Raw genomic sequence first — 23,674 nt, 5'->3', positions numbered from 1 at the left:
TTATCTATTCTATAAGTTACAAGTCAATTGGGACCATTAAAAGCAAATTGATATTATAGTTCGGAATATTAAAAAATAATCGAAAGTTGAGATTATTTTGAGCGAATGAGGCAAGGTTAGGATTATTCTTGTCAATTTTTCCTATTAATAATTGTATGGTTGCAATCTAATTGGGTTTGATAAAATAAATAAATAAACATTATTGAGAGTTAAAAATGTTTTGCTAGACTTGCAAAAATAAGTTGAGCGGATCTAATAAATTAAAACCCACCAACTCATTTTTTTTTTTTTCCCATTCCAATTTCATTTGCATAAAGTTATAAATGGAAATGGGGTAAGTAAGTTGTAACAAAGTGAGTATGAATGTATGATGCAATTTTAAGTACAAAGTACGAAGTATAACAATAGTTGATAGTTAAATGCCCTAAAATGGTGTAGGTTTGTTTGGCTTCAACTTCTTGCTTGATCAGATCACTAGGTCAATATATTACTTGTGTTTTGGAAAAGACCTAAAAAGGAACAAACATCATATGGTCGGTCCACGCTTTATACTAACTAATTAAGCTTGTGAAAGACCTAAAATATGTGTTATAATCATGAAATTCTGATAAACTTTACGGGAGTAAAGTTGGTGAAAAATGTTCCAAGAACAAGGACCAATCGCCTCAACATAAGAACTACTAACTAAACATGACAATTCTAGCTTAGCTAAACCATCTTTACCATTAATCTTAACACTTAAGTAGATTGATCTCATTCGAATTCGGCCGTCCTAAGGTGAACTCTAAATTCAGCAAACTATGATCAGCTGATGAAAAACAGGCAGATGATCCAATCCTTTCTTGATCCATGTTTGATAATTTCACCCCATTATTACAACCATCCACCTAGTAAAACACATAATAATTAGTAATATAAATGTTAAAAAAAAAAAAAAAAAAAAAAAAAAAAAAGAAAAGTCATTTTATATTCACAAAATCGCAGTGATATAAAGTTGCTTGTGAATGTGAAATTGTACCTGAGTTTGAGAATATATGCTGTTCATCAAGGGAGTTCCGTTGTCTGCGTCTAAGGATGATAACCATGAACCTCTGCATACAAGTATCAATAGGAATACGTCAATGTTATTGCATATTGAATGAATGAATGAATGAATGAAAGAATGAATAAATGATCAAGTCATCAACATCATATATCAATAAACTTCATTCAACTATTACTATAAAAATTGTGCTGATTTAATCTGCACATAAATTTATAGAGGAAAAATAAATGGCCCATTAGATTAAATTCTCATTAATACTGTACAAAGGCTTTCTTGAAGGTGACGGTTTTGGGCTTGACCCAAGTCAAGTATTAACTGGCTTGTCAAAGATCACATCCCAGTATTACACACTTTTTTAGGGCATTATTAATTTCCATAAAATGGTTTTTTTTTTTTTTTTTTTTTTTTTTTTTCAACAAGGTGTTTGTCAAGCTTAGCTTGATCATAGATTCATAGGAGTATGGTTACAATGTATTAAAAATATTTCCGTTTAACTCATCTTCAAAGTTCAAATAAATGTATTAAATAGATCACTCTTTCTTATACTACTAGAGTAAACACGTATAGAGCACTTGATACAAATTAAACCTTGATATTAAGAAAATTTCTCTTATCATTAAAACGCATAACTAAGTAATCGTTTCGTCCAAAAAATCTGTGTTTCTTATGCTAATTAACTACAGAGTATTTCTAGATATAATATGATGTGATAAAAACGTAGTATTAAAAATCCATTTTTTAACAATTGGATCATCACTCTCATGCTCATCAATACAATGCTACTAACAAGTAATTGTTTAGACGCGACTATTGTTTTTTTGCAGCTATAGTTTTTATTCGAAGTAACACAAATCACATAATCTAGTTGTTATTTATTACCTCGCTAATTCAAACGTGACATACTTCATTCGTTCACTTCTAATTACAACAATTTGACTAAACTATGACAACTTCATTCGTTTATATCTAGTTACAACAATTTGACTAAACTATAAGAGCTATATTTCTGGTCACACTGTTGTAATTAAAAATAAACGGAAAAAATATAACTTTCAAGAAACATGTAAATATACTAGAAAAAATATGTGCAATCACAATCCAAATATCCGAAGTGCTACCCTACATTAAATTTGCAAGCAATTTCCCACTTTAAAAACCATTGAGATAGGAAGGACTAGCTTCATAGGATACCACCCGGCAGGCCGGCAGTCCCGCAAAATCAAGTCAACAATTAACATTAAATACAAGAAAACATTAGACGTTGCAATTTTAATAATTCATTCACTCGTTCAAAGATTGATAATCTAGTAAAGAGCCTATAAATTAAAAAAAAAAAAAATTTACTGCAACTTCTACAAAGTTATTACATTGAGATTCGAGCTAAACTACTACTTGACTTTTAATTTTTCCGCACTTAGGGATCTGGACATTCATAAATCTGACGGATGGGAATAAACAAAGAAGATAATAATAATAATAATAATAGTTTAAATATTGTTATTATTATGTAGAAGAATAAATCAAAAAAGAACAAACACTTTAAACACCTAAAAAGAGTTAACATAGTAAATAGTTACTTAACTTTCTGATTTTTTAGGAATTGGGCACTCAAATTTATTTTTTAATCAATTGGATACTCAAAAGCTAATTTCTATTAACTTATCAATTCTATTAACTATAAATAATTTGGGCTTAGCCCTCTTTCTCACAAAAAAAATAAATAAATAAATAAAAATAAAATAAAAAAATAAATCTAAAACCCGTCAAAAAAGTAATAAAAATCATTTTTCTCAATTTCTATTTCTTCATGAGTGAAATACTTCACATATATTTCGTAAATTAGTTCCCCTGTCTCTTATAATTTCAATCCCTCTTTCTTTCTTCTTAGGCCCCGTTCTTTTTACCTTATTCTTGTTGAACTGAAATTATTTTTACTGAAATAAAATTATATTTGCTGAATATAAATTATTTTACTGAACTTAAATTATTTTTGCTGAACTGAAATTATTTTTACTGATTATAATTCTTCTTTAAGATAACTGAATTAAACTGAACTGAACTTATTTTTACTGAAGTGAAATTATTTTTACTGAACTGAACTTATTTTTACTTAATATTATTTTTTTTAAGGTGAAGTGAACATGACCTTACTTCATATTAATTCATTATTAAGTAAATAGAATAAACTACTGATGAATAACTCTATGCTTCTACCTCAACAAATTAAAAAAAAGCTTAATTTCAGAGGTATATATAGAATTTAAGCAAAATATATATATATATATATATATATATATATATATATATATATATATATATATATATATATAAAAAGCTTAATTCAATTATGAAAGCTAATTGCCTAAATTCTACCAAAAATTTAAAATGTTGCAAAAGGTAAAATTTATCTAGAAGACTAGAAGTACTAGCTTTTTAGTTTGAAACTCCATTGATAAAGATGCTCTGAAAAGTACTTCCATGATTTTGCCTTTGATAAAAATTAATGTGTCTTAAAGGAGCATTAATATTTAACATATTAACGTTATCAATTATTACATAGAAGTTTGAATCAAAAGATTGGAGTGGGCAGTGAATTTTGCCTTTAGTGTTTTTGCTTGAAAGGTTAAGAAGTCAGAAGTCTTTTGGTGTCATTTGTCATGAGTTGAATTATAATAAACAATTTTTTGACAGAAAATAAAGTTGATTATTAACGGTGTTAAGCTAAAATACTTACTTGATTAAAAAACAAAGTTGAATACCCACTTCCTAAAACTAAAGAAAGTTGGGTACTCACAACATATCTTAACTCAAAAAGTTTCATAGATATGATCCCTTTTTCTTCTCCAAATTCAATGTAAGAAAAAAGATTTTTATTGAAAGATGTAATTCTAAATCTAATTTTTAATTTTTAATTTCTTTTAAATCTATATTCATTACACCATAAACAAAGAGAGACATAATATGTTGGACCCAAAAACAATCACCACCATCAAGACAATTCTTGTGTATATATGTACATTGTGTCTATTATGTCTATATGTGTTTGCATTCTTATTGTGTTTCCACTTTTTGTGGGTTTTACTTTTTTTGACCCAATAAAGGAAAATTATTTTGTTTTTAAAATGAAAAAAAAAGTACCAAAAGACCAAAGTATTCAACCCTCATATCCTCAAAGATAATAGACTAAAAAAAAGTGTGGAGTAAAATTTCTATTATGTACTCTATAGCAAGTGTCCACTACTTACAATTAAATTTAGACGTGTATAGCAGTGTTTATTCCGATAGTACCCTTAAAGAAACTCGTACGCTCCTCAATATCCAAAATTTATACTTCTTATCACATAAATGTCACGACGTAGTGGTATACAGAGATTGATTAATCACTACTTGATAAAGAAAAAATCTAAGGGGGAAAATCCTTACAAATTAGTTGTTGGTGGAGGAGATGATGGGTTGAGAGAATAAGAAGGATTGGAATCAGCTTTTTCACAAGAAAATCCTCTCTCTATTATTCCTTCTTGATCATCAATCATCCCTGACCTTTGGTTTGAGCCCATTAGGTCTCCCTCATGTAATGTTAGACCTGCAAATTCAACCCCAATTTTTTTTTTTTTTTTTTCCTTAGCTTTAATTAATTTGTCAGAAACAAAACCAAAAACAATAATAATAAAGATAATAATTATGTTCTTTTGGACTACGACATACTGAATGATATATAGAACTAACAGTCTATTTTTCCAAAGAGATATAAGTAGGAAAAATAGAATAATAATACAAGAGAATGAGTACTAAAAAGAAATTCCAAATCACCTGATGATGATAATGTGGCTTTGTCAGTGCTCTTCACTGTTCTATACATCTACATGTAAATACACCAACAAATAGAACAAATTAATTCTAGAAATTTAAACCCAAGAAAAATAGAATAAAAAGGGTCCACATTATTAAGATTATCAGTATTATTCTTTCTATACTTGATGCTTCTTGTTTTTCACTTCCTTTGTTTCCACCCTCCCACTAAAAATGTAATGAATCTTAATTTCATGAAACCATTTACTGATTTACAAAGTACAATCATACTTAATTTTTCTAATATCTCACCTGTAAATGACTCTTGACATGGGCTAGGGTTAAATCCTTCACATTCATCAGCTCGAGCACCGATTTTGGCGTAGCTCCTGATAACAATCAAATTAAGTAAAAGAAAAAAAAATATATATATATAGGATTTTCTCCATAAACAGATACAAAGCTAAATTATTTTTGTTTAGCTTTGTATCTGTGAAAAACCATTTTAGCTTTGTATCTACTACACAGATACAAAGCTAAAATGGTTTTTACTTGATTTTTCTTAATCAAGTAATACATTAATAAAGTAGTTTTTTTTTTTTGAAATAATAAATGTGTTATGATCGAGAAAGAAAGGCAAGCTTACTTTCATGGCCACCAAGTAATTGAACAGCATGAACAAAATGAGCATGAAGAGTAGTAGTCCATCTCATCCTTGGAGCTCTAACACTCCTCTTAACACCACAAATCGACGTCGCTATCCTCGAGTTCCTTTTGAATTCCCGGCCATAGATTTGAGGCTGATGATGATTAAGTTGGTGGTGAAGATGATGATGATTATAAGAATTACTACTACTATTACTATTATTATTACCACTATACCCACTAAATGATGACATACTCAAACCATTAAAATGACTCATATGATCAAACCCTAAGCTCAAAATAGGCTGATCATTACTGATATTATTATTGTCATCGGTTATCTCACGACAGTTCATCTCACTACCTGCACTACTACTCCCCGACTCAGTAGTCGTGGAGCTCCGGTCACTGTAAAAGGTGACCGCCTTCATAACAGCCGAGTCATCGTCGGCTGTTAGAGTAATTGAAGGCGGGCTGATTTGAAGTGAGAGATCCATGTTCATATCAACACAAATCTAAAAAATCAAAAAAAAATAAATTGACACAACGCTGAAAAGGAGTGGTTGGTTGGTATAAGAACTTAGGATAGATGATAATTAGATCATGAGTGCCTTATGATTTGCATGGGTTTTTAAAAACTCCAAGAAAAAGAAAGGAGTTTAAATTATTTTTTTATTTTTATTGTAATATTAATAATAATGTTTATAAATGTAAAGTTTATCTCTGTATAATAAATATTTTAACAGAGGAAAAGAATTGCAGAGGATGATGAAAGGTTTGAATGGAGAGAAAGGTGTATTTAAGGATTTAAAGAACAAAAAAAAAAGGAGTGACTAACAGAGAAAGAAAAAAGAGGGGTATAAATGAAAGGGTGTTGGTGGGTATTTTGTTATATTTAGTTTTTGGAAATTTCTGCAGAGGGAATGGGTTGGAATACGAGAAAACAAATGGGGTACTGTTCAATGGAATATTTTTCAAGGAATTTTCATTTTTTGAGTGACTTTTTATTATTATTTTTATTTATTATGAATACTTGTATGTTAATGTTCTCATCATCATCAATTCATCTTAGTTATCCCTTTCGTAGATCCCACTCCTAGTCATGTTCTCTTTCATTAATTTAATTGTGGTGTTGTGCTCAACTTGTACCATTTTTATGTTCTTATTGTGTACTTGTTACTAGGCTATTCTCGTGGCTGCAAAGAGTGTATTGAATACAACTGGATGTATCATATATGCATTAAGTCGGTAGGTTTTTTTTATGTAAAGTGTAATTATACTTGTATTAATACATATTCACTTATGGGGGATAATATAGATATAGTAGGGAAAATATTTGAGCTAATATTCTATGTTTTTCCTTTCTACTTCTCGGTATTACTTTGGAATTAAAACAATCTCTAATTTACGTTGTCATTACGTATATTTAAGCCGTGATGGTTATGTATAAGTAGTATAATTCATCATTACTCTTTGAAACGAATCGTTAAAATATATCTATATATATATATATATATATATATATATATATATATATATATATATATATATATATATATATATAATGTTGATGATTAGCTATCATGTCATCAAAGTTTCCTAACTCTTTTTTACAAATCAAATAAATGTAAAAAAATACATAAATGAGGAGTATTTTATTAGGTGAAAACAATTTCACCAAATAACAAGTTTCAAATTCCTAGGTTTGTGTTGCTTTTTCTTCGAATAATATCAATATGTGGATCTAATTATCTACAATATCTGATCTTCTATACGTAGTTGCCTCTAAATTTTGTAGTAATACTTTGTGAATCAAGTTTGTACGGTATATTTTTATTTTATTTTATATTTATTTGGGAGTTGCATATAAAACTTTTGTAATTGTTATGTATGATATATTTCTTTAATTTGTCTTTAAAAAAAATAGATTTCATAAATCAAGTAGGTCCTCTTGAAAATTGTTATATACACCCGGGTATATAACAATTCTAAATTATATACCCGGGTGTATAAAAAGCAAAAAAATAAAAGAAACTGATTAATTTTTTTATATTATGCCTTATGTAGTTGTGCTGTTATCGATCTCGTTCTACACTTCACTTAAATTAAGCTTGACATCTTATAAATTTGAGAAGGTATTGCATCAGTCCGGACTGACGAAATGTTTCGTTTCGTCTATCCAGCAGATTTTGGATATCCTATATTGACTAGATGATATCCGCTATTGGATGGATGATATCCTCTATTAGCTGGATGGTATCCTTTATTGGCTGGATGATATCCTCTATTGGCTATACGATATTATGGCCGGATAATATCATATAGCCAATAGAGGTTATCATCCAGCCATGATATTATATAGCGAATAGAAGATATCATCTAGCCAATAAAGGATATCATAGACACAATCATAAATGATATCGTATAGCCAATAGAGGATATCATTCAACCAGTAGATGATATCATCCAACCAATAGAGAATATCATCCAGCCAATAAAGGATATCATAGACACAATCATAAATGATATCATATAGCCAATAGAGGATATCATCCAGCCATAATATCGTATAGCTAATAGAGAATATCATCCAGCCAATAAAGGGTATCATTCAGCCAGTAGATGATATGTATAAATGATTGGACGATATAAATTATTTGATGGAGGATATGTATAAATTGTTCGAGGATATTTATAATTTGTTTGATGATATGTATAACAATGGCGGAACCACCATTGAAGAGCTCGTACTAAAGGTCATGAGTATAACATAACTTGCTCATTTCTCAACCAAAATACATGCACTTGTAATCAAAATGCTCACAATTCAACATACAATCATATGGGACAAACAATTTCAACAATTATACATCACATAAGAAAGCTCCAATTCGATTTTTTGGGCAATTGTCGAAAAATCCGAGAATTAAACTTTCTCTCTCTTCCGCCATGAATGACCTCGCTTCTCTCCTTCACCATTAATGTCGTCATCGATCGTCATCACCGCCTACAAGGAGAGAAGGAGATCCACCTTTGCGGTCATCATCGTTATCGTCGTCTTTATCGTCATTGTCATCTCCTCCGCCACACGAAATATTAGGTCAGGCTTGACTGACCCAATAGTTTGTGTATATATTTTAAGATGTGCATGTTATAGTTGTGTGACCACTATGGGCACATTGAGGGTGGATATTCACACACATTGGGATTACATTATTGTATAATGATATTAATGTCTCTAAATAACTTTCTTTTCTTTATTCCATAAGGTAAAAATAAATAAATAAAATACATTTTTCAGTAAATATGGGATTTTTTATGGTTTCTATTGATACAATAAGTATGAAAAAAAAAGGCCAAAAAGAGGTGTATCTATTAAGACAAGTTTAAGTGATCAATCAAGAGAAATATATAATACATCTGAATTATTGAGCTTTCAATTTGTCAAAAAGAATAAAGAATGTAATACCTTTTTGTCCTAATTCCAAAAAGCCAATAATTTCATAAGAAATGGAGATCTATTAGGTTAATTGTCGGAGGATTAATATAATGAGAAAATCATGCAAAGGTGATTTGATTTTGATTAATGCAAGAGAGATGATGATACTTTAATTAATATTCTAAAAGTGTATTATACGTTGTTTAATTATACTTTCCAAAGTTGTGGTCAGCGCCTGATGCGCTCTAGATTCTCCGGGAAGTGGAAGTCTTTTATCTGTTTGTGCGAGGACTTGGCTGTAGGAAGCATACTAGGAGCAGTACTTTATATTATACACCTAAATAATTATAATATAAAGTTTTTATATGTATATATTTATTGATTGAGTACAAATTGCTAACTTAGAGTGAAGTATTTCTGAAATTATGCTTATTACACACGGTCAACATGTCTCACTTTGGGCTTGCTCTCAAGGTTGTCAAATGCTTGTGCTCTATATTCCTTATTCCTTGCGTTTGTCTCATTCTTTGGCTCTCTCTCTCTCTCTCTCTTCTACTTTCTATTTTATAACTTTAATTCTGCCTTCACCCTTTTTACTCTTTCTAACGACTGCATCTTGACATCTTGGTACACCAATTAAGCCTAAAAATTAGGTTATACATAAGTACTTTATATACATATGGGATGCTACCTTCGTTTTATTTTTTAGTGTTACATTTGATCCATGCATGGTGCTAGTGAACTTTTAAATTACTCATAATATTATTCCAGTTAGAGCAAATCCGTGTGTTGAGATAAATATTGTTCTTTATCAATAAGTCAAATACAATGTCTTGCTCTAGAGTATTAAGGGTGTATGTATGCCCTTATTGTTACTGGTTTTAATATTGATAACCTCGCTAACATAACACAACAAAATAGTAAGGAAATTGTAGTTGAAGAAGTTTTAGAAAAGTTGGATTGTTAAAAAAACGAACAGACAAACATGTGACAAGAGACGCAAACGTTTTCCATTAATTGAAAAATAAAGTCAGGACTACAGTTGAACAAGTTGAAGGTAAGTTATGTTCATACAATTGGAACGCTGAAACGATCGAATACAATACATGCTAAGTAAACTATCCTATCGCTTGGCTACTAAACTAGGAAAAACTAATAAAGTTGTAAATACAACGCTTACAAGAAATGAAATGCTTTGTGTTGATTGATTGGATGATGCCTTTCTTTCGGGATTCTTCTTCTATTTATAAGCAAATGAATTACAGTTCCCTCCATGATCTCCTATGTAACCTTTCATCGATTACAACTCCTAGGCTCCATACTCTATTATTTGAACTTATTCATCCCCAACTACCTAATCCAGTTATGCTACTATTTGAGAATAGTAAAAGCACTTAAATTACTTCATTAAAGTAATATAACATATACAAAATAAGAAACATATATATCACCCTTGCCATTCTTTCATCCTTGAAGATTAAAGAATAGTTGAGGGTAGTTGATTAGGTTGCTTTCATAACTTACAGTATGCAAATATAGTTATAGATAAAATTTTCTAATATAAGTTTTAATATTAATGAAAGCAAACCTGTAGCAAATCATAAAAACTAAAAAAGTAGTTCAATATCCAAACATGAAACAAAACGTCTAGAAAAAGGGGAGTTCTAGGGTGATCAAATAGTTGTTGATCAACTTAAGATAAAGGTGGGCCCGTTGTGGTGGCAGATTCATGACTACAAAAAATAGCCTCTATTTTTTTTTTTTTTTTTTGTCAAAAATCATTTAAATGATTTTAGAAAATGTTAGAAAATCTTTTTAAAAATAGAAATTATTTATTTGAAAATCAGAAGAAAAAAAATAGAAATAAATTTCTGGAAAAAAAAACCAACGACATCCCCAGCCCCACCACCGACGCCGGCAACCATGCAATCACCAACCAACCTTTTCTACCCACCGCCCTCCCCTGACGGCATCAACCCACTCTAATATTCCCGTCCCTTTCGTTTTCCACATCTCCGGCGATAAATTATCAACAATTTTCGCAATCTCTAAAACCAAATCCCACCCACCCTCTCCCACGGTCCCACCGCCAGCATGGTAAGCCTGAGATTAGCTTTCCCCTTAGCCCGATACCACCGGCGACCCAGCCTTAACCCCAATTATAACCCGAAAACCCACAACCATTATCAAGTTAGGGATCGCGGATGGAATGGCTGGGGTGGAACGGCTGGGGAAGGTGGGGCTGGTCGCCGATAGGAATCCGCAGTCAGGAGAGGATGGAGTTGGTTGTACGGTGGGATGATGGTGGTGGTGGTGGTGTTGATGTTGGTTTATTTTTAATTATTAATTGAATAATTTAATTGTAAAAATTTAACCATGGTTAAAGGTTTAATTTAATTAGTGTTTTTTTTAAAGCTACGTAATTAATATCTTTTATATATATATCAATATTTAAGTAAGAAACTATCAAGTTGTTTTCAAATAGCATTATAAATTAATTATCAAGTATTATTATTATTATTATTATTATTATTATTATTATTATTATTATTATTATTATTATTATTATTACCACCGTTAAATGTTATGTGCAACTTTGGAATATTTTATATCTCACAAATAATACCCCAAAGTTGCACATAACATTTAACGGAGGTAGTATTATTGTTTTGGGGTTTTTTGTGTCCCTCGGGAGAGTTATTTCATGACGATTAATTCCCCGCTGGCTGTACCTGCAAAACAACGGAAGCTACGTGTGCTCGGAGTTCCGCCTCCGACGATCAAGTTAGAAAGTGTACGGAGATGTAAAAAGTGCGAAAATAAGTTGAGATCTTCTCGGATTCCGAGATCAATTGTTTTCTCTGTTATAAGAGAATTGATTGCAATGTAATAAATGAACGTGTCGCTTTAATGGGGTAAATCTCCCTATTTATAGGGTCATTGGGATTTGTTCCTTTACCTAGGTCATTCTGACCTAGGTTAGGATGGCTGCGCCATTTTGCAGCTTTCTTGGGAATTGGGCCCTGAAGGCCGTCTTTTTCCCTTATGATTGGGAATGCCACGTGTCAACTAGAGTTTGGTTCTTTTTGGACCTCTCCTAGGGTGACACGTGTCACCTTCATATAGGGCCACGTAGCCTGGGTATTTTTACCAAATCATTTGCCCCTCACAGGGGTAACGTGGTGTGCCACGTGGCGCCTGTAACACTTGTTACGCAGGCATTGGTGATCAGTTTTTAACTGTTCATCTTATAGGGAAATTACAAGGGTGCCCCTGAATTCACCCCTCTATAAATAGGGTTTTAACCCCCCTCATTTTGGACATTTGCACAAAAGTCTAGAGAGAAAGTCAAAGCTTCTTAGAGAGAGAGAGAGAGTCTGCCAAACCGCTTGTATATTACCCAAACAGTTGCTCGGTTTTCTGCCACATGGTACAGTCGGTCAGCGCTTGACACCATATTTCTTCAAAAAATAGATCTTCGATTTATCGTCTCTCCCCTTCTCAGCTCTTTTTTACTTTTAACCGTTTATGCATGTTACTTCAATAAATGGACTTTCCATCCACACACACGGCACAACCTAATACAATAGTCAATCGTTCTCCTGGTACGGCTGAGTCAACGACTAGGAGTGTTGTCTCTGGGTGTTTGGACCACCCTCGTTCTTCCCCGAATCCGACCGTCTGTGTGTCTTTGCAAGACACCATGCCTAGGATTATGTGGACAAAACCTGATCCAGAATATAGAGAAGGGGGCACAGAAGGTGTGCTTCCTGATGAGGTAGAGCCTCACCCAGCTGAGGAAGTATAGTCTCCCCCGAGCGCCCTTAGCACTCCAAGTGATGGGATCTTGGAGGAATCCGAACAGGGGACGACAAAGAGGCTGCCTCTGAATCTAGCTCTGAAGGAGACAGTGAAGAAGCCATTTCTGAGAGAGACGACGGGGGGACCGCCTCAGGGTCTAGCTCTGAAGATAGTAGCAGCGATTCGCTCTTGTCGCTTGAGGATAGCGAAGCTGAGGAGAGGAAAAAATGGGAAGATAAAAATGATCCCCGGATGATCCTTGTATCTGCTAGGGACAGGTGTAGGGAATATTTCAAGCATCCCACAATTGAGCCCCACTGTGATCATACACTTAAGTATGGTGGCGTCCAAAGAGAAGGCTAGAAAGGGGGAGAAAGAAAAGCTATTAGCTTGAGAGAGAAGAGAATAAAAAATTGTTGATGATTGTGAATGAATAAAAACGTGGAAATACGACCCTATTTATAGAGAAAATAGCCCAGAAACGATCAGAAAAAGACCGAATCCTATCAGGAGTAAAACTGCCTCTATCGTAGAACGACAGGGTCTAGCGCGACGTGACAGCCCCGTCGCTGTGCGACAGGCTTGTCGTTGCGCGCTAAATTTGTCGTTCCGCACTGATTCACGCGTTTTCTAAAAACCTGTACGGAATCCTTAATCTAATTAAATGCGATTAACAACGTCCGTAGTTATCTTTGAAAATCAGATTTAATCTCTTTAAAAACACTTGTTTTAATCCAAATAGAATTCTTTATTTTCATAAAAGATATAATTATTAATCCTAACCTCATTAGAACTCAAAATAACCTTCTAGATTATTCTAGAGGATTAAAATCAATCCCAATAAATTTAGGAATATTAATTAATGGGCCCTCCACTAGATCATTGGGCCATAAAACCATCTCAAGCCCAATTTAGTATTTTAGCCATAACTTCCTCATTATTCATCGGAATTGGGCTTATAATATATCGTTGGAAAGCTCTTTTCGAGCCCAATCCAACTACACCATTATTGGACCCTTATTATGGACCAAAACTAAATTGGACTGGAAATTTTCAATAAATAGAGTTCATTTTCGAAAACAGAAAGAAAGATATTTTTATTAAAACAACTGCATCACAAGACTTTTCACACTTTCAATTCGTTCGATCATCAAATGATGTGAAAGGTACTCATCACTGGGTTTGGTTTTGGGGAGACACAATTAGGTGTCTACAGAAGCCCCCACTTTAACTGAGTTTGGAGAAACGCATGTTTTGAAAACAAAAGTCAAAGTATCGATAGGGATGGAGAATGATTCAGAACGTTCTGTGATCCTAAACCATTCTTGTAACACCGATACCTGCAAACTAGCGTTAGTTAAACAGATAAAAGAGTTAAGAAACGCGTATCTTGCACACGTCTCTAGGGTAACCAATTTTGTTGCTGCATGCTGTTTCGACGACCTCCACAAGTTAAGGGACACCGCCTGAAGACCGCTCTGCTTGTAGCTGCCTTCAATTTCTGCTGTGACAGTCTTACACATCTTAGGGAACACCATCGAAGATTTCTCTGCTTGTAGCACTCTTCTGCCGTTTTGTGACCATCTTCCGCAAGCCAGGGAACATAGTCGAAGATAACTCTGCTTGTAGTCATCCTCAGATTTTTGACAATTTCTCATATCTTAGGAAAAAACTGTCAAAGATAGCTCTGCTTGTAACCATCTTCAGCCTTTATGACGATTTTCCACATCTTAGGGATCATCGTCGAAGATCGCTTTGCTTGTAGCGATCCCCTATTTAGCGTGATAACTTTCCTTGGAAAACTATCGAAGATCATTGCTTGTTGATCCTCAGTTTGCTAATGCTTTGTTGTAATGCTTGTTGTGCTGTTGCTTGTAATTTGCTGTGTGTTTGATGTTTGTGCTTGCTTTATGAACCAATATCTTGGTGCTTGTGATGAGCCAATGCTTAAGCGCTTTAAGCTAAGTGAGACGATCATCATCAGGTCGATCACTTACTGTGATTGTAATCGAGCCGACTACTAATCATGTCAATTTGCTTATAGGGGCTTACTGGCGTACCAAGGAACCCAAAATTGCTGCAGAGGTCCGCATAAATTAATATGGGGGCCACAAATTGTGTCGCTGAGGAAAAGAAGCCAGTGCGCGCTTTACGCACTGTCGCAGCGCGACATTCCTGTCGTTTCGCGCTGGAGTCGGGTTTTCAGGATTTAAACCCCTTCTCCTTCATTTCGCTTGTTCGTGCTTCATTTTCTTGCTCGTCTTCGCCCAAAAATTTCCCTTTGCTCGTTCTCCTTCGTTTCTCAATGAAATTCGCTCAAAATTTTTGCAAATCAAAGCTCTTGATCTCTAGTTTGCCGATCTACATAAGTTTTGCTCAAACTCACTCTATTTTGCGCGAATTTTGTGCTTGTTTTGCTCGCGGTATTTTGGAAAATTCGGAACTTATATTGCTTAATTCGCCTTGTTTGTCGAATTTTATGTCTTGAATTTGCTTGCTTATGTTTGTATATCACCTTAGGAGTGTTTTGAGACTTATTTGACTCAATTTGGTGAAGAAATGAGTGATTTGCCATTATCGAACTCCTTGAGTTCGTGAGAACAATGTGACTTGTTCTTCATGTTTTTGCTAGCTATTCATGCTCAATTTGTCACAATATTTGTCCTAGTATTGCAAGAAATTGCTTGAAAATGCTATTTTTGTTCGAATCAAAATCATGCTCTGTTTTAGTACTATGTACTCTGTTTTTTGACGAACATAGTATCATGCGGCTAGGCGAACCTTAGATACTATAGAACCTTTGATTTACTGTTTGCTTGCATAGTTAGCATGTCTCGACGATGCAGTTCTGGCTCACGCTCTCGTGGGGCTCACCGAGAGGACGAGCCTGTCAACGCTGGCAAGGGTACTTCCACCAGTCTAGGGGAGTTCCTTGAGTGGGATGGGCGTACCCTGTACTTTGCGCCCCAGTTTCACATCTCGGAGCGAGTTCATCTCGGGATGCTTGACGAGCGAGTTCGTTGCCATGGCTCGGGCAACGACACCATTGGGCAGTTGTACAAGTCCTACTTTCGCAACAACGAGGAGTTGCGTGGGCTGTGGGAGTCTTGTGGTCTTACTCCATTGTTACAGGCCACTCAGGCTCTCTATTCTTCGTCCTCGAGACGTTTTCTGGTTCGAGCCTTGGTGGAGTTCTTTTAGGACACTACCAACACTTTTCATTTTCCTTGGGGTGAGATGACTATCACTCCTATCGACTTCTCTCTCATCACCAAACTCGAGTTCCGGACTGCTGCGGTTCCATTTGGCAGCGATGTCACCGTTTTCTCTCCCGAGGTACAGGAGCTACTCGGTCCTATTGCTATTCGAGCTCGCAACGAGGCTCGGCCGTTGTAGATTAGTAGCCGATGTATTCGTCGGTCCATGCTCGTAGAGGCCTTCTAAGATGATGCGACTACCCCGGAGCAGAGGGTGCGCATCTTTGTTTTGATTCTTTTGTCAGGGACTTTCTCTCCTAACAAGGGTAGTCGAGTGCTACTCTACTACCTACCTGCTTTTCGTCACCTTCATATGGTCGGGACATATGATTGGGCCAGCTTGGCCTATGCTGACTTCCTGCTTGGATTGCGACTCACTTGTCGCCACCGCAAGTTTGAGGAGGAGGTCACTCTTTCTAGTTTCTGGAGGATCGTAGAGGTATACCTTGTTTCTCCTTACTAAAGTTTACTTTAGATATGTGTTAGCACTTGCTGATGCTTCTCTGTCATTTATAGGTCTAGTTCTATGAGTACTTCCCGTCTCTTTCACCGGCGAGGCCCTCGCCTCGTGGGCTCTCCATTGCGGCTAGTTGAGGAGGCCGTTACAATGACCAGACTACTACTGCCCGTGTTCGAGAGTTGATTCTCTCGGTATGCTTTACTTAATATTTTCGTTCTTTTTGCTGCTTCGTAGGAACCTATCTCATGGGTGTTCATTTTGTAGGGGCTTGAGGTCCAATTTCGGCCATGGGCCAATTTTAACCTTCCTACATGAGCTGTCCAGTGTACAGCTCAGCGTTGCTATTTTCAGGGGACGTATGACGTTGTGGTATATCTGGGCGAGAGAGTTGCGATTCAGCACTCTTCCGAGTCTTTTATGGTTCTTGCTCATCCCCCACGGCACATGTTGAACCAGACGGACATGAGAGTCTATTTCAGTGGATCGCCAGCTGGTACGGATTGGCAGCGTCATATCAATTCGAGCCGGAGTTATGGCGAGAGCCACATGCCGTGTTTGGCTTACCTCCTTGTATATCGGAGGAGGCGCAGGTACATTTCGCCTTTGATTTATTCTCTTGATAGCCCCCTAGCAAAATTTAATTGCCTAGATCTTATTTTGACAGGTTACGGCAGCGGCTGCGGAGTTCGTGCCTCCACCAGTGGCTATCACCTATCAGGGGTCCTTCAGCCTGATCGGGGAGATGATTCCTCTAACCCCTGAGCCCTGGCGCTTGACAGAGAGGTCGACACTTCGCCACCAGACCTCGGTAAGTCTTTCATCATTATTTTATTTGCATAGATATTCTTTGATTGATTCCGACTTTATTGCTTGATAGTTCTCACGCGAGGTGATGATGAGGATGGCGAGAGCTATAGACGCCTTTCGTTATCAGCTCGTGAGATTGATTCATCGAGCTAGTTGTTGTCGTGGTGATGATGGCATGGAGGTATTCTTTTTGACCTTATTGCTTACTCTGTTTGCTTACTTTTCCGTGCTTGACTTGATTTGTTTTTTTTCTATATTATTTCAGCCTGTTCCTCCGACGCGTACTCGTACGAGACTCGAGGATCAGAGGGAGAAATCCGGATCCGGCTCGAGGCGTCAACGTACTTTGGCAGGGAGCCAAGGTGGTCGAGCGGAGTCAAACCACACTATTGTAGTGGAGGATTCCGGCTCTTCGTCTGAGGGTGCTTCGAAGAGGCCGACTGGCCAAGGAGGCGCGACATCGACTCCTTTAGCGAGTGGTGGGACGTATGAGGTTGGCTCATCGTCGCAGCAGCCACAACAGCCTTAGCAATCGGGAGTGCAGCAGCAGGGTGAGGCAGGATGGACTGGCCCCACTCTTTCGATCCCGACCACTAGTGACCAAGCTGCTGGCGAGGGATTGACTCCTCGGACTGTACAGTTCTTTGACATGTTTGGAGTTCTTCCACATTTGCGTCCTCTGCCATCATAGTCGTACCTGCATATATTTTTTATTTTGACTTTGTAGGATTTTGCTTATTTTGACTTGACACTTATGTTAGACATGTTGTATATATATCCTATGATTACTATGGCTATTTTATCTTTTGCATTTTTATTTTTCATTTTATGTGCATATGAGTGTGTGAAAAAATGTGACTAATAATTTTTTGCGCAAAAATTTCCATCATTTTTATTATTAATGGAGGGTATCCGACTTTCTCCCCCAAAAAAGAAAAAAAATGAAAAATAAAGTCAAATTTGACTAAAAATAAGCTTAAATTTAATTTAAACTCAAAATAATCAAATATGGGATAAGTGTTTGGAATAGATTTGCCAAAAGTAATGTTTGGATAAGGCTTTCAAAAGAATCAAAATCATACAGTCAAAGTACGAATCCGAGTCAAAGTCGGATAACATATGGTCAGCGAAACGCGTAATTCTGACGTGAAAAAAAAAAATTTGTCGCGGCGCGCTGGGTTTATTTTTCCGAATCCTTTCGGGATTCGGTTTGCGTCAGCTTTGTTTATAAATAGCCCCCAAATCCATCGATTTTGGTATAATTCGAACTGAAAAAATAACCTCCTCTTTAATTTTTCATCATGTCTAAGAGTTTTAGCGATTTTATCCACGAGTGGTGTCGGTCTTTGACTGCTAAAGAGAGGAAAGAGCTTGGCTTTTTTCACTTGGGGGGTTTGCTTGGCATTAAGGGGGTAGATCTTGACATAGATTTTATTCATACCGCCTTAGAGTATTGGGATCTAGACACTCATTGCTTTAGATTAGGTCATGATGAAATTTGCCCTTTATCGGAAGAATATGGTGCCATCCTTGGCTTCCCTTCTTTAAATCTTGCGGTAATTTCTAAGGTGAGCGAGTATTATTATAAGGATTTCAAGCGTTTCCTTAACCTTAGGGATAGGGACTTAAAAGATATTGTGCACGGGAATGTGGTTAATTTGAAAGAATGTGCACGCTTTTATTTTGATAGACCACGCTCGGAGTCTTTTCATGTTTATAAGAGAAGGGCTTTCCTCTTTTGCATTTTTAGCCAATATCTCCTCACTAGTGGTAATATTCGTGAGGGTTAAGCAATATTAGTGACTGTCATGGAGCAAATTGAATCAGGAAGAAATCCAATGCCATTAATTGTTGGAGAAACAATGCTTGGTTTAGATGAGCTAAAAAGAGATCTAAAAGCACCTCTTCGAGGTTCTCCAATTTTATTACAGGTAGAAAATTAATACTTTTAATTGCAGAAATTAAAAATATTTAATTTTGTATAATCATACTAATTATTTTCATTGAATTTTTGCAGGTATGGCTAATAGAGAGGCTTGAATTAATCAATCCTCCTGACAATATTGAAAAATATACACCAAATTGCTTTGTAAGAAGGAAGAAACGCTTCTCCATAAAGATGGGCCGCCGGGAGTGGAGTAGAATCTTTGAAACTTGCGAGTTTGCTATCAAGTGGGTTGTTCTTTGGTGGAAGATTGAGAAGATGGTTGGTGTCAATAGCCAACCTTTTTGCCGTCTTCCTAGCTTGTCCAAGTTGACCTTTTATTACCCTTCTAGAGTGAAGAGATGTTCGTCGCCCTTATGAATTCCCGCTTTCACAAGACATAGAGAGGTTTGATGACTATTGGTGTGCTAGACCTTTGTGGGAAGTTATTACCCAAAAGGTTCCTCCTTCTTTATCTAGGGACGTGAAGCAGTGGCTAATTGGTAGATCTCAAAAGGACAAGAACAAAGCCCGAAAGGTAAGCAAGACTAATGTGAAAGACCGCCAAGGAGATAAGAAAATTCCTCCTAAGGAACGCTTAGGTGAAAGAGTTGAATTCAAGACCCCTGTTATGCGTAAGAAAAAAAGTACTACCAAGGGCAAGGAAAAAAGAAAAACTGACTCTATAGAAAAGAAAATATGAGTTGAAAAGAAACATGGTGTAAATGCTATTGGAGAAACCATCAATTCTAAGATTGTGTGCAGGTCTTCTAAGGGATGCCTATTGGTGAAAAGATGGATGATGAAGAAGATGCGGAGAAGAATTGGAAAAGGCCAGAAAAGAGAAAACAGATTAGAGCATTGCTTTTACTATCAATTTATTAGTCAATTTTATTTTTAAGTCAATTTTATTTTTAAGCCTTTATTTTAATTCCATCAATAATGTAATTTTATTTTTATTAATGCAATTTTCAACTTTTTAAATTAAATTGACTTTTTATTAATTATTAAATCAATGAAAACGACTTGAATAAATCTCGAAAATTGTTTGAGTACGGAAGTCAAAAATTCCTTGAAGTACACCGAAATTCGCCCAAATCATCGAAAAAATACTAGCGCTAGACTTTTGAATCTGTCGCAACGCGGCGATCCTGTCGCAGTGCACTGGATTTTGATGTTGTGCGACAGATGCTGTTGTGCAGCGCTGGGCTTGAAATCTACGCGTCGTTTTGTGTTGACGTGCTGATGCGGGGATGTAAGATTTGTAAAAATTAAAGTGGCCGCACCCGGTAAAGGGTTGCCTACGTATCCTTTCCTAAGGAATCAGGCTAAACGTAGCTCTCTTGAGTATGTTACTCAAGTCATCATGGGTAGAACTTCTTAAGTTGGTCAAGATTTGTCATATTTGAGAACTCATTACCATCCATATCAGTTAGTTTTGCGGCACCTCCTGATAGGATAGTTTTGACAATGTATGGTCCAGACCAATTAGGCCTAAATTTACCTCTTGGGTCTAGAACATTTTTCCTTAATGCTTTTAACACTAAGTCTCCCACCTTAATGTTTCTTGTCTTGACCTTTTTGTTAAAGTGTCTAGCCATGCGAGTTTGATAGCATCGAGTATGATGTAGAGCTTCTAGTCGTTTTTCATCAAGTAGAATTAGCTCCTCATACGTTGCTCTAGTCCATTCGACTTTATCGAGTCTACTTTCCAACGCAATGCGTAGGGAGGGTATTTCTAGTTCTATAGGTTGTACGGCATCCATTCCGTAGACTAAGGAGAATGGCTTATTTCCTGTGAATGAGCGAATTGACGTGCGATAACCCTAAAGAGCGAAATGGAGTTTGTCAGGCCAATCCTTGTAATTTTCTGTCATTTTCTCGATGATAGTCTTTAAGTTCTTATTGGCTACTTCTACCGCACCATTTGCTTGAGGTCTATATGGGGAAGAGTGATGGTGTTGAATACCATACTTTTGAAGCAATTCTTCACATTCCGCTTGGAAGTGAGTTTCATTGTCACTTATCATTTCATGTGGGACTCCATATCGACATATTATGTTTCTTTCGATAAAAAGTGCTACATGTTTTGAGGTGAGTTTTGCATATGATGCTGCTTCAACTCATTTTGTGAAGTATTCAATTGCCACTAAGATGTATTATGACCTCCTGTCCCAAGAGGGGTGATTTTTCCAATGATGTCTATACCCCATGTTGAGAATGGCCATGGTGATGTATAGGTATAAAGGAGTGATGGAGGAACATGTCGCAAATTAGCATATATTTGGAATTTAGGGCATCTCTTTACATATTGATGGCAATCCCTATTCATGGTAGTCCAATAGTATCCTTGGCGCATTACTTTTAGGGCTAGCATTTTTCCATTCATATGAGTGCCACATACTCCTTCGTGAATTATTCTCATTTCTCTTTGAGCTTCCTTTTTGCCTACACATAGGAGAGCTCTACCTTTAGGTACCCTTTTATGAAGCTCATCGTTTATGAGTACATATTGGGAAGCCAAAAGTCTTAGAGCTCGCTTTGCTCTCATGTCAACGTGAGGTGGATATTCACCTTTGGTGACATAATTGAGGATGTCAGTATACAAAGGTTCTTGACCTTCTTCTTATTCTTAAGCTATCTTATCATCTTCTATAGCTTGGATGTAAGCTGGCTTATGCCTTTTCTCTATTGTTAGAGGCATTGGCTTAATTTCCTTAGGAATTCTAACCGTTGAGGCTAGTCTTGCCAAGGCAGCAAATTGATTTTCCTCTCTTGGTAGATATGTGTATTTTACCTTTTCGAGTTGATCAGTAAGAGTTTCCAAGTATGTTTGATAAGGTGCTAAGCTTTCACTCCTTACTTTCCATCTTTTGGAAATCTGATTGATAGTTAAAGAGGAGTCTTCGAATATTTGAAGTTTCTTTACTCCCAATGCCAAAGCAGTTTCGAGGCCTACCACACATGCTTCATGTTCCGGAGCATTGTTGGTAACGTCGAAGTCTAGCTTTATAGAGATTGGGACGTGTTCCTCTTTAGGTGATACTAATAATACTCCTACGCAACAACCCTTTTGGTTTGAAGCTCCATCGAAGTATAATGTCCAAGTATCATCTTCTGTAAGCATCAAGTCTTCGTCTGGAAAATCATTTTCATGCATTGGCGTCGAATCTTCTATTGGGAAATCTGCTAAGAAGTCCGAGACTATTGATCCTTTGATAGCTTTTTAAGGCATAAACCTTACATCAAATTAGGCTAAATTGACTATCCATCTTGATATTCGTCCGTTAAGTGTAGATTTCTCGAAAAGATATTTTAGTGGGTCCATTCGAGATACTACATAAACTGTGTGAACGAGCATGTAGTGTCTTAACTTGGTTGTGGCCCACACTAGTGCGAGGCACAATTTCTCAAGTGGTGTGTAGCGTACTTCATACTCGAGCATCTTCTTACTTAAATAGTAGATGGCATTTTTTTACCTTCTATTTCTTGCGCAAGCATAGCTCCCATTGTCTCTTTAGTGACTGTTAGGTATAATCGAAGAGAAATTCCTAGAAGCGCTGGTGCTAATACGGGAGGATTAGCAAGATAGGCTTTGATCTTTTCAAAGGCTTTTTGGCACTCATCGTCCCATATTACTGGTACATTCTTTTTAAGTTTTTTGAATATTGGTTCGCATATCGTGATTAGCTTGGATATGAACCTACTTATGTATTGCAACCGGCCAATGAATCCTCGAATTTGTTTCTCGGTCTTGGGAGGCGGCATTGACATGATTGCTTTAATCTTAGTTGGGTCTACCTCTATTCCTCTAGAGCTAATGACATAGCCCAAGAGCTTCCCTGAGGTGACTCCAAAAGCGCACTTAGATGGGTTTAGTCTCATGTTGTATTTCCTTAATCTTTCGAAGAATTTCCTTAAGGCTACTGTATGCCTTGGACGATCTTTTGATTTTACAATCATATCATCCACATAGACTTCTACCACTTTGTGCATCATGTCATGGAGTAAGGCAGTCACTGCTCTTTAATAAGTGGCGCCCGCGTTTTTCAACCCAAATGGCATTACCGTGTAACAATAAGTGCCCCATGGTGTTATGAATGTAATCTTTTCCATGTCTTCTTCTGCCATGAGAATCTGGTTGTACCCTGTGTATCCATCCATAAATGAGAGAAGTGCGTGGTTCGTTGTATTATCTACCAAAATATCGATGTATGGTAAAGGGAAGTCGTCCTTTAGACTTGCCTTATTTAGATCTCTGTAGTTGACACACATTCTTACCTTTTCGTCTTTATTGGGGACTAGTACCACATTTGCGACCCATTCGGGGTATTTGGATACCCTTATAAAACCTGCTGTTATTTGTTTTTGAACTTCTTCATTTATTTTTAGAGCTACGTCGGGTTTCATTCGACGTAACTTTTGTTTTACAGGTTTCATTCCTGGGATTAGTGGTATTGTGTGTTGAACTATTTCTCTATTTATGTCTGGCATATCTTCGTATGAC

At 36.0% G+C, this 23,674-nt stretch overlaps 1 protein-coding gene across 1 annotated transcript; it reads right to left on the bottom strand.

Moving 5' to 3' along the window:
- Positions 1 to 607: 607 nt before the first annotated feature.
- Positions 608 to 6,262, bottom strand: LOC145585013 (putative transcription factor KAN4). Its single transcript, XM_081641781.1, has 6 exons — positions 5,481 to 6,262; positions 5,147 to 5,223; positions 4,856 to 4,904; positions 4,469 to 4,628; positions 1,019 to 1,091; positions 608 to 887 (listed from the first exon to the last, which is right to left on the bottom strand). Exons 1-6 carry the CDS (start codon positions 5,980 to 5,982, stop codon positions 732 to 734), a joined length of 1,017 nt encoding a protein of 338 aa, XP_081497907.1. The 5' UTR covers positions 5,983 to 6,262; the 3' UTR covers positions 608 to 731.
- Positions 6,263 to 23,674: the final 17,412 nt, after the last annotated feature.

The sequence above is a fragment of the Chenopodium album genome, chromosome 16 (genome assembly GCF_948465745.1).
Source record: "Chenopodium album chromosome 16, dcCheAlbu1.1, whole genome shotgun sequence".
In the NCBI taxonomy this organism is placed as follows: domain Eukaryota; kingdom Viridiplantae; phylum Streptophyta; class Magnoliopsida; order Caryophyllales; family Amaranthaceae; genus Chenopodium; species Chenopodium album.
Note: the sequence above shows the minus strand (reverse complement) of the source record. Positions and strands in the feature narration are given on the sequence as shown.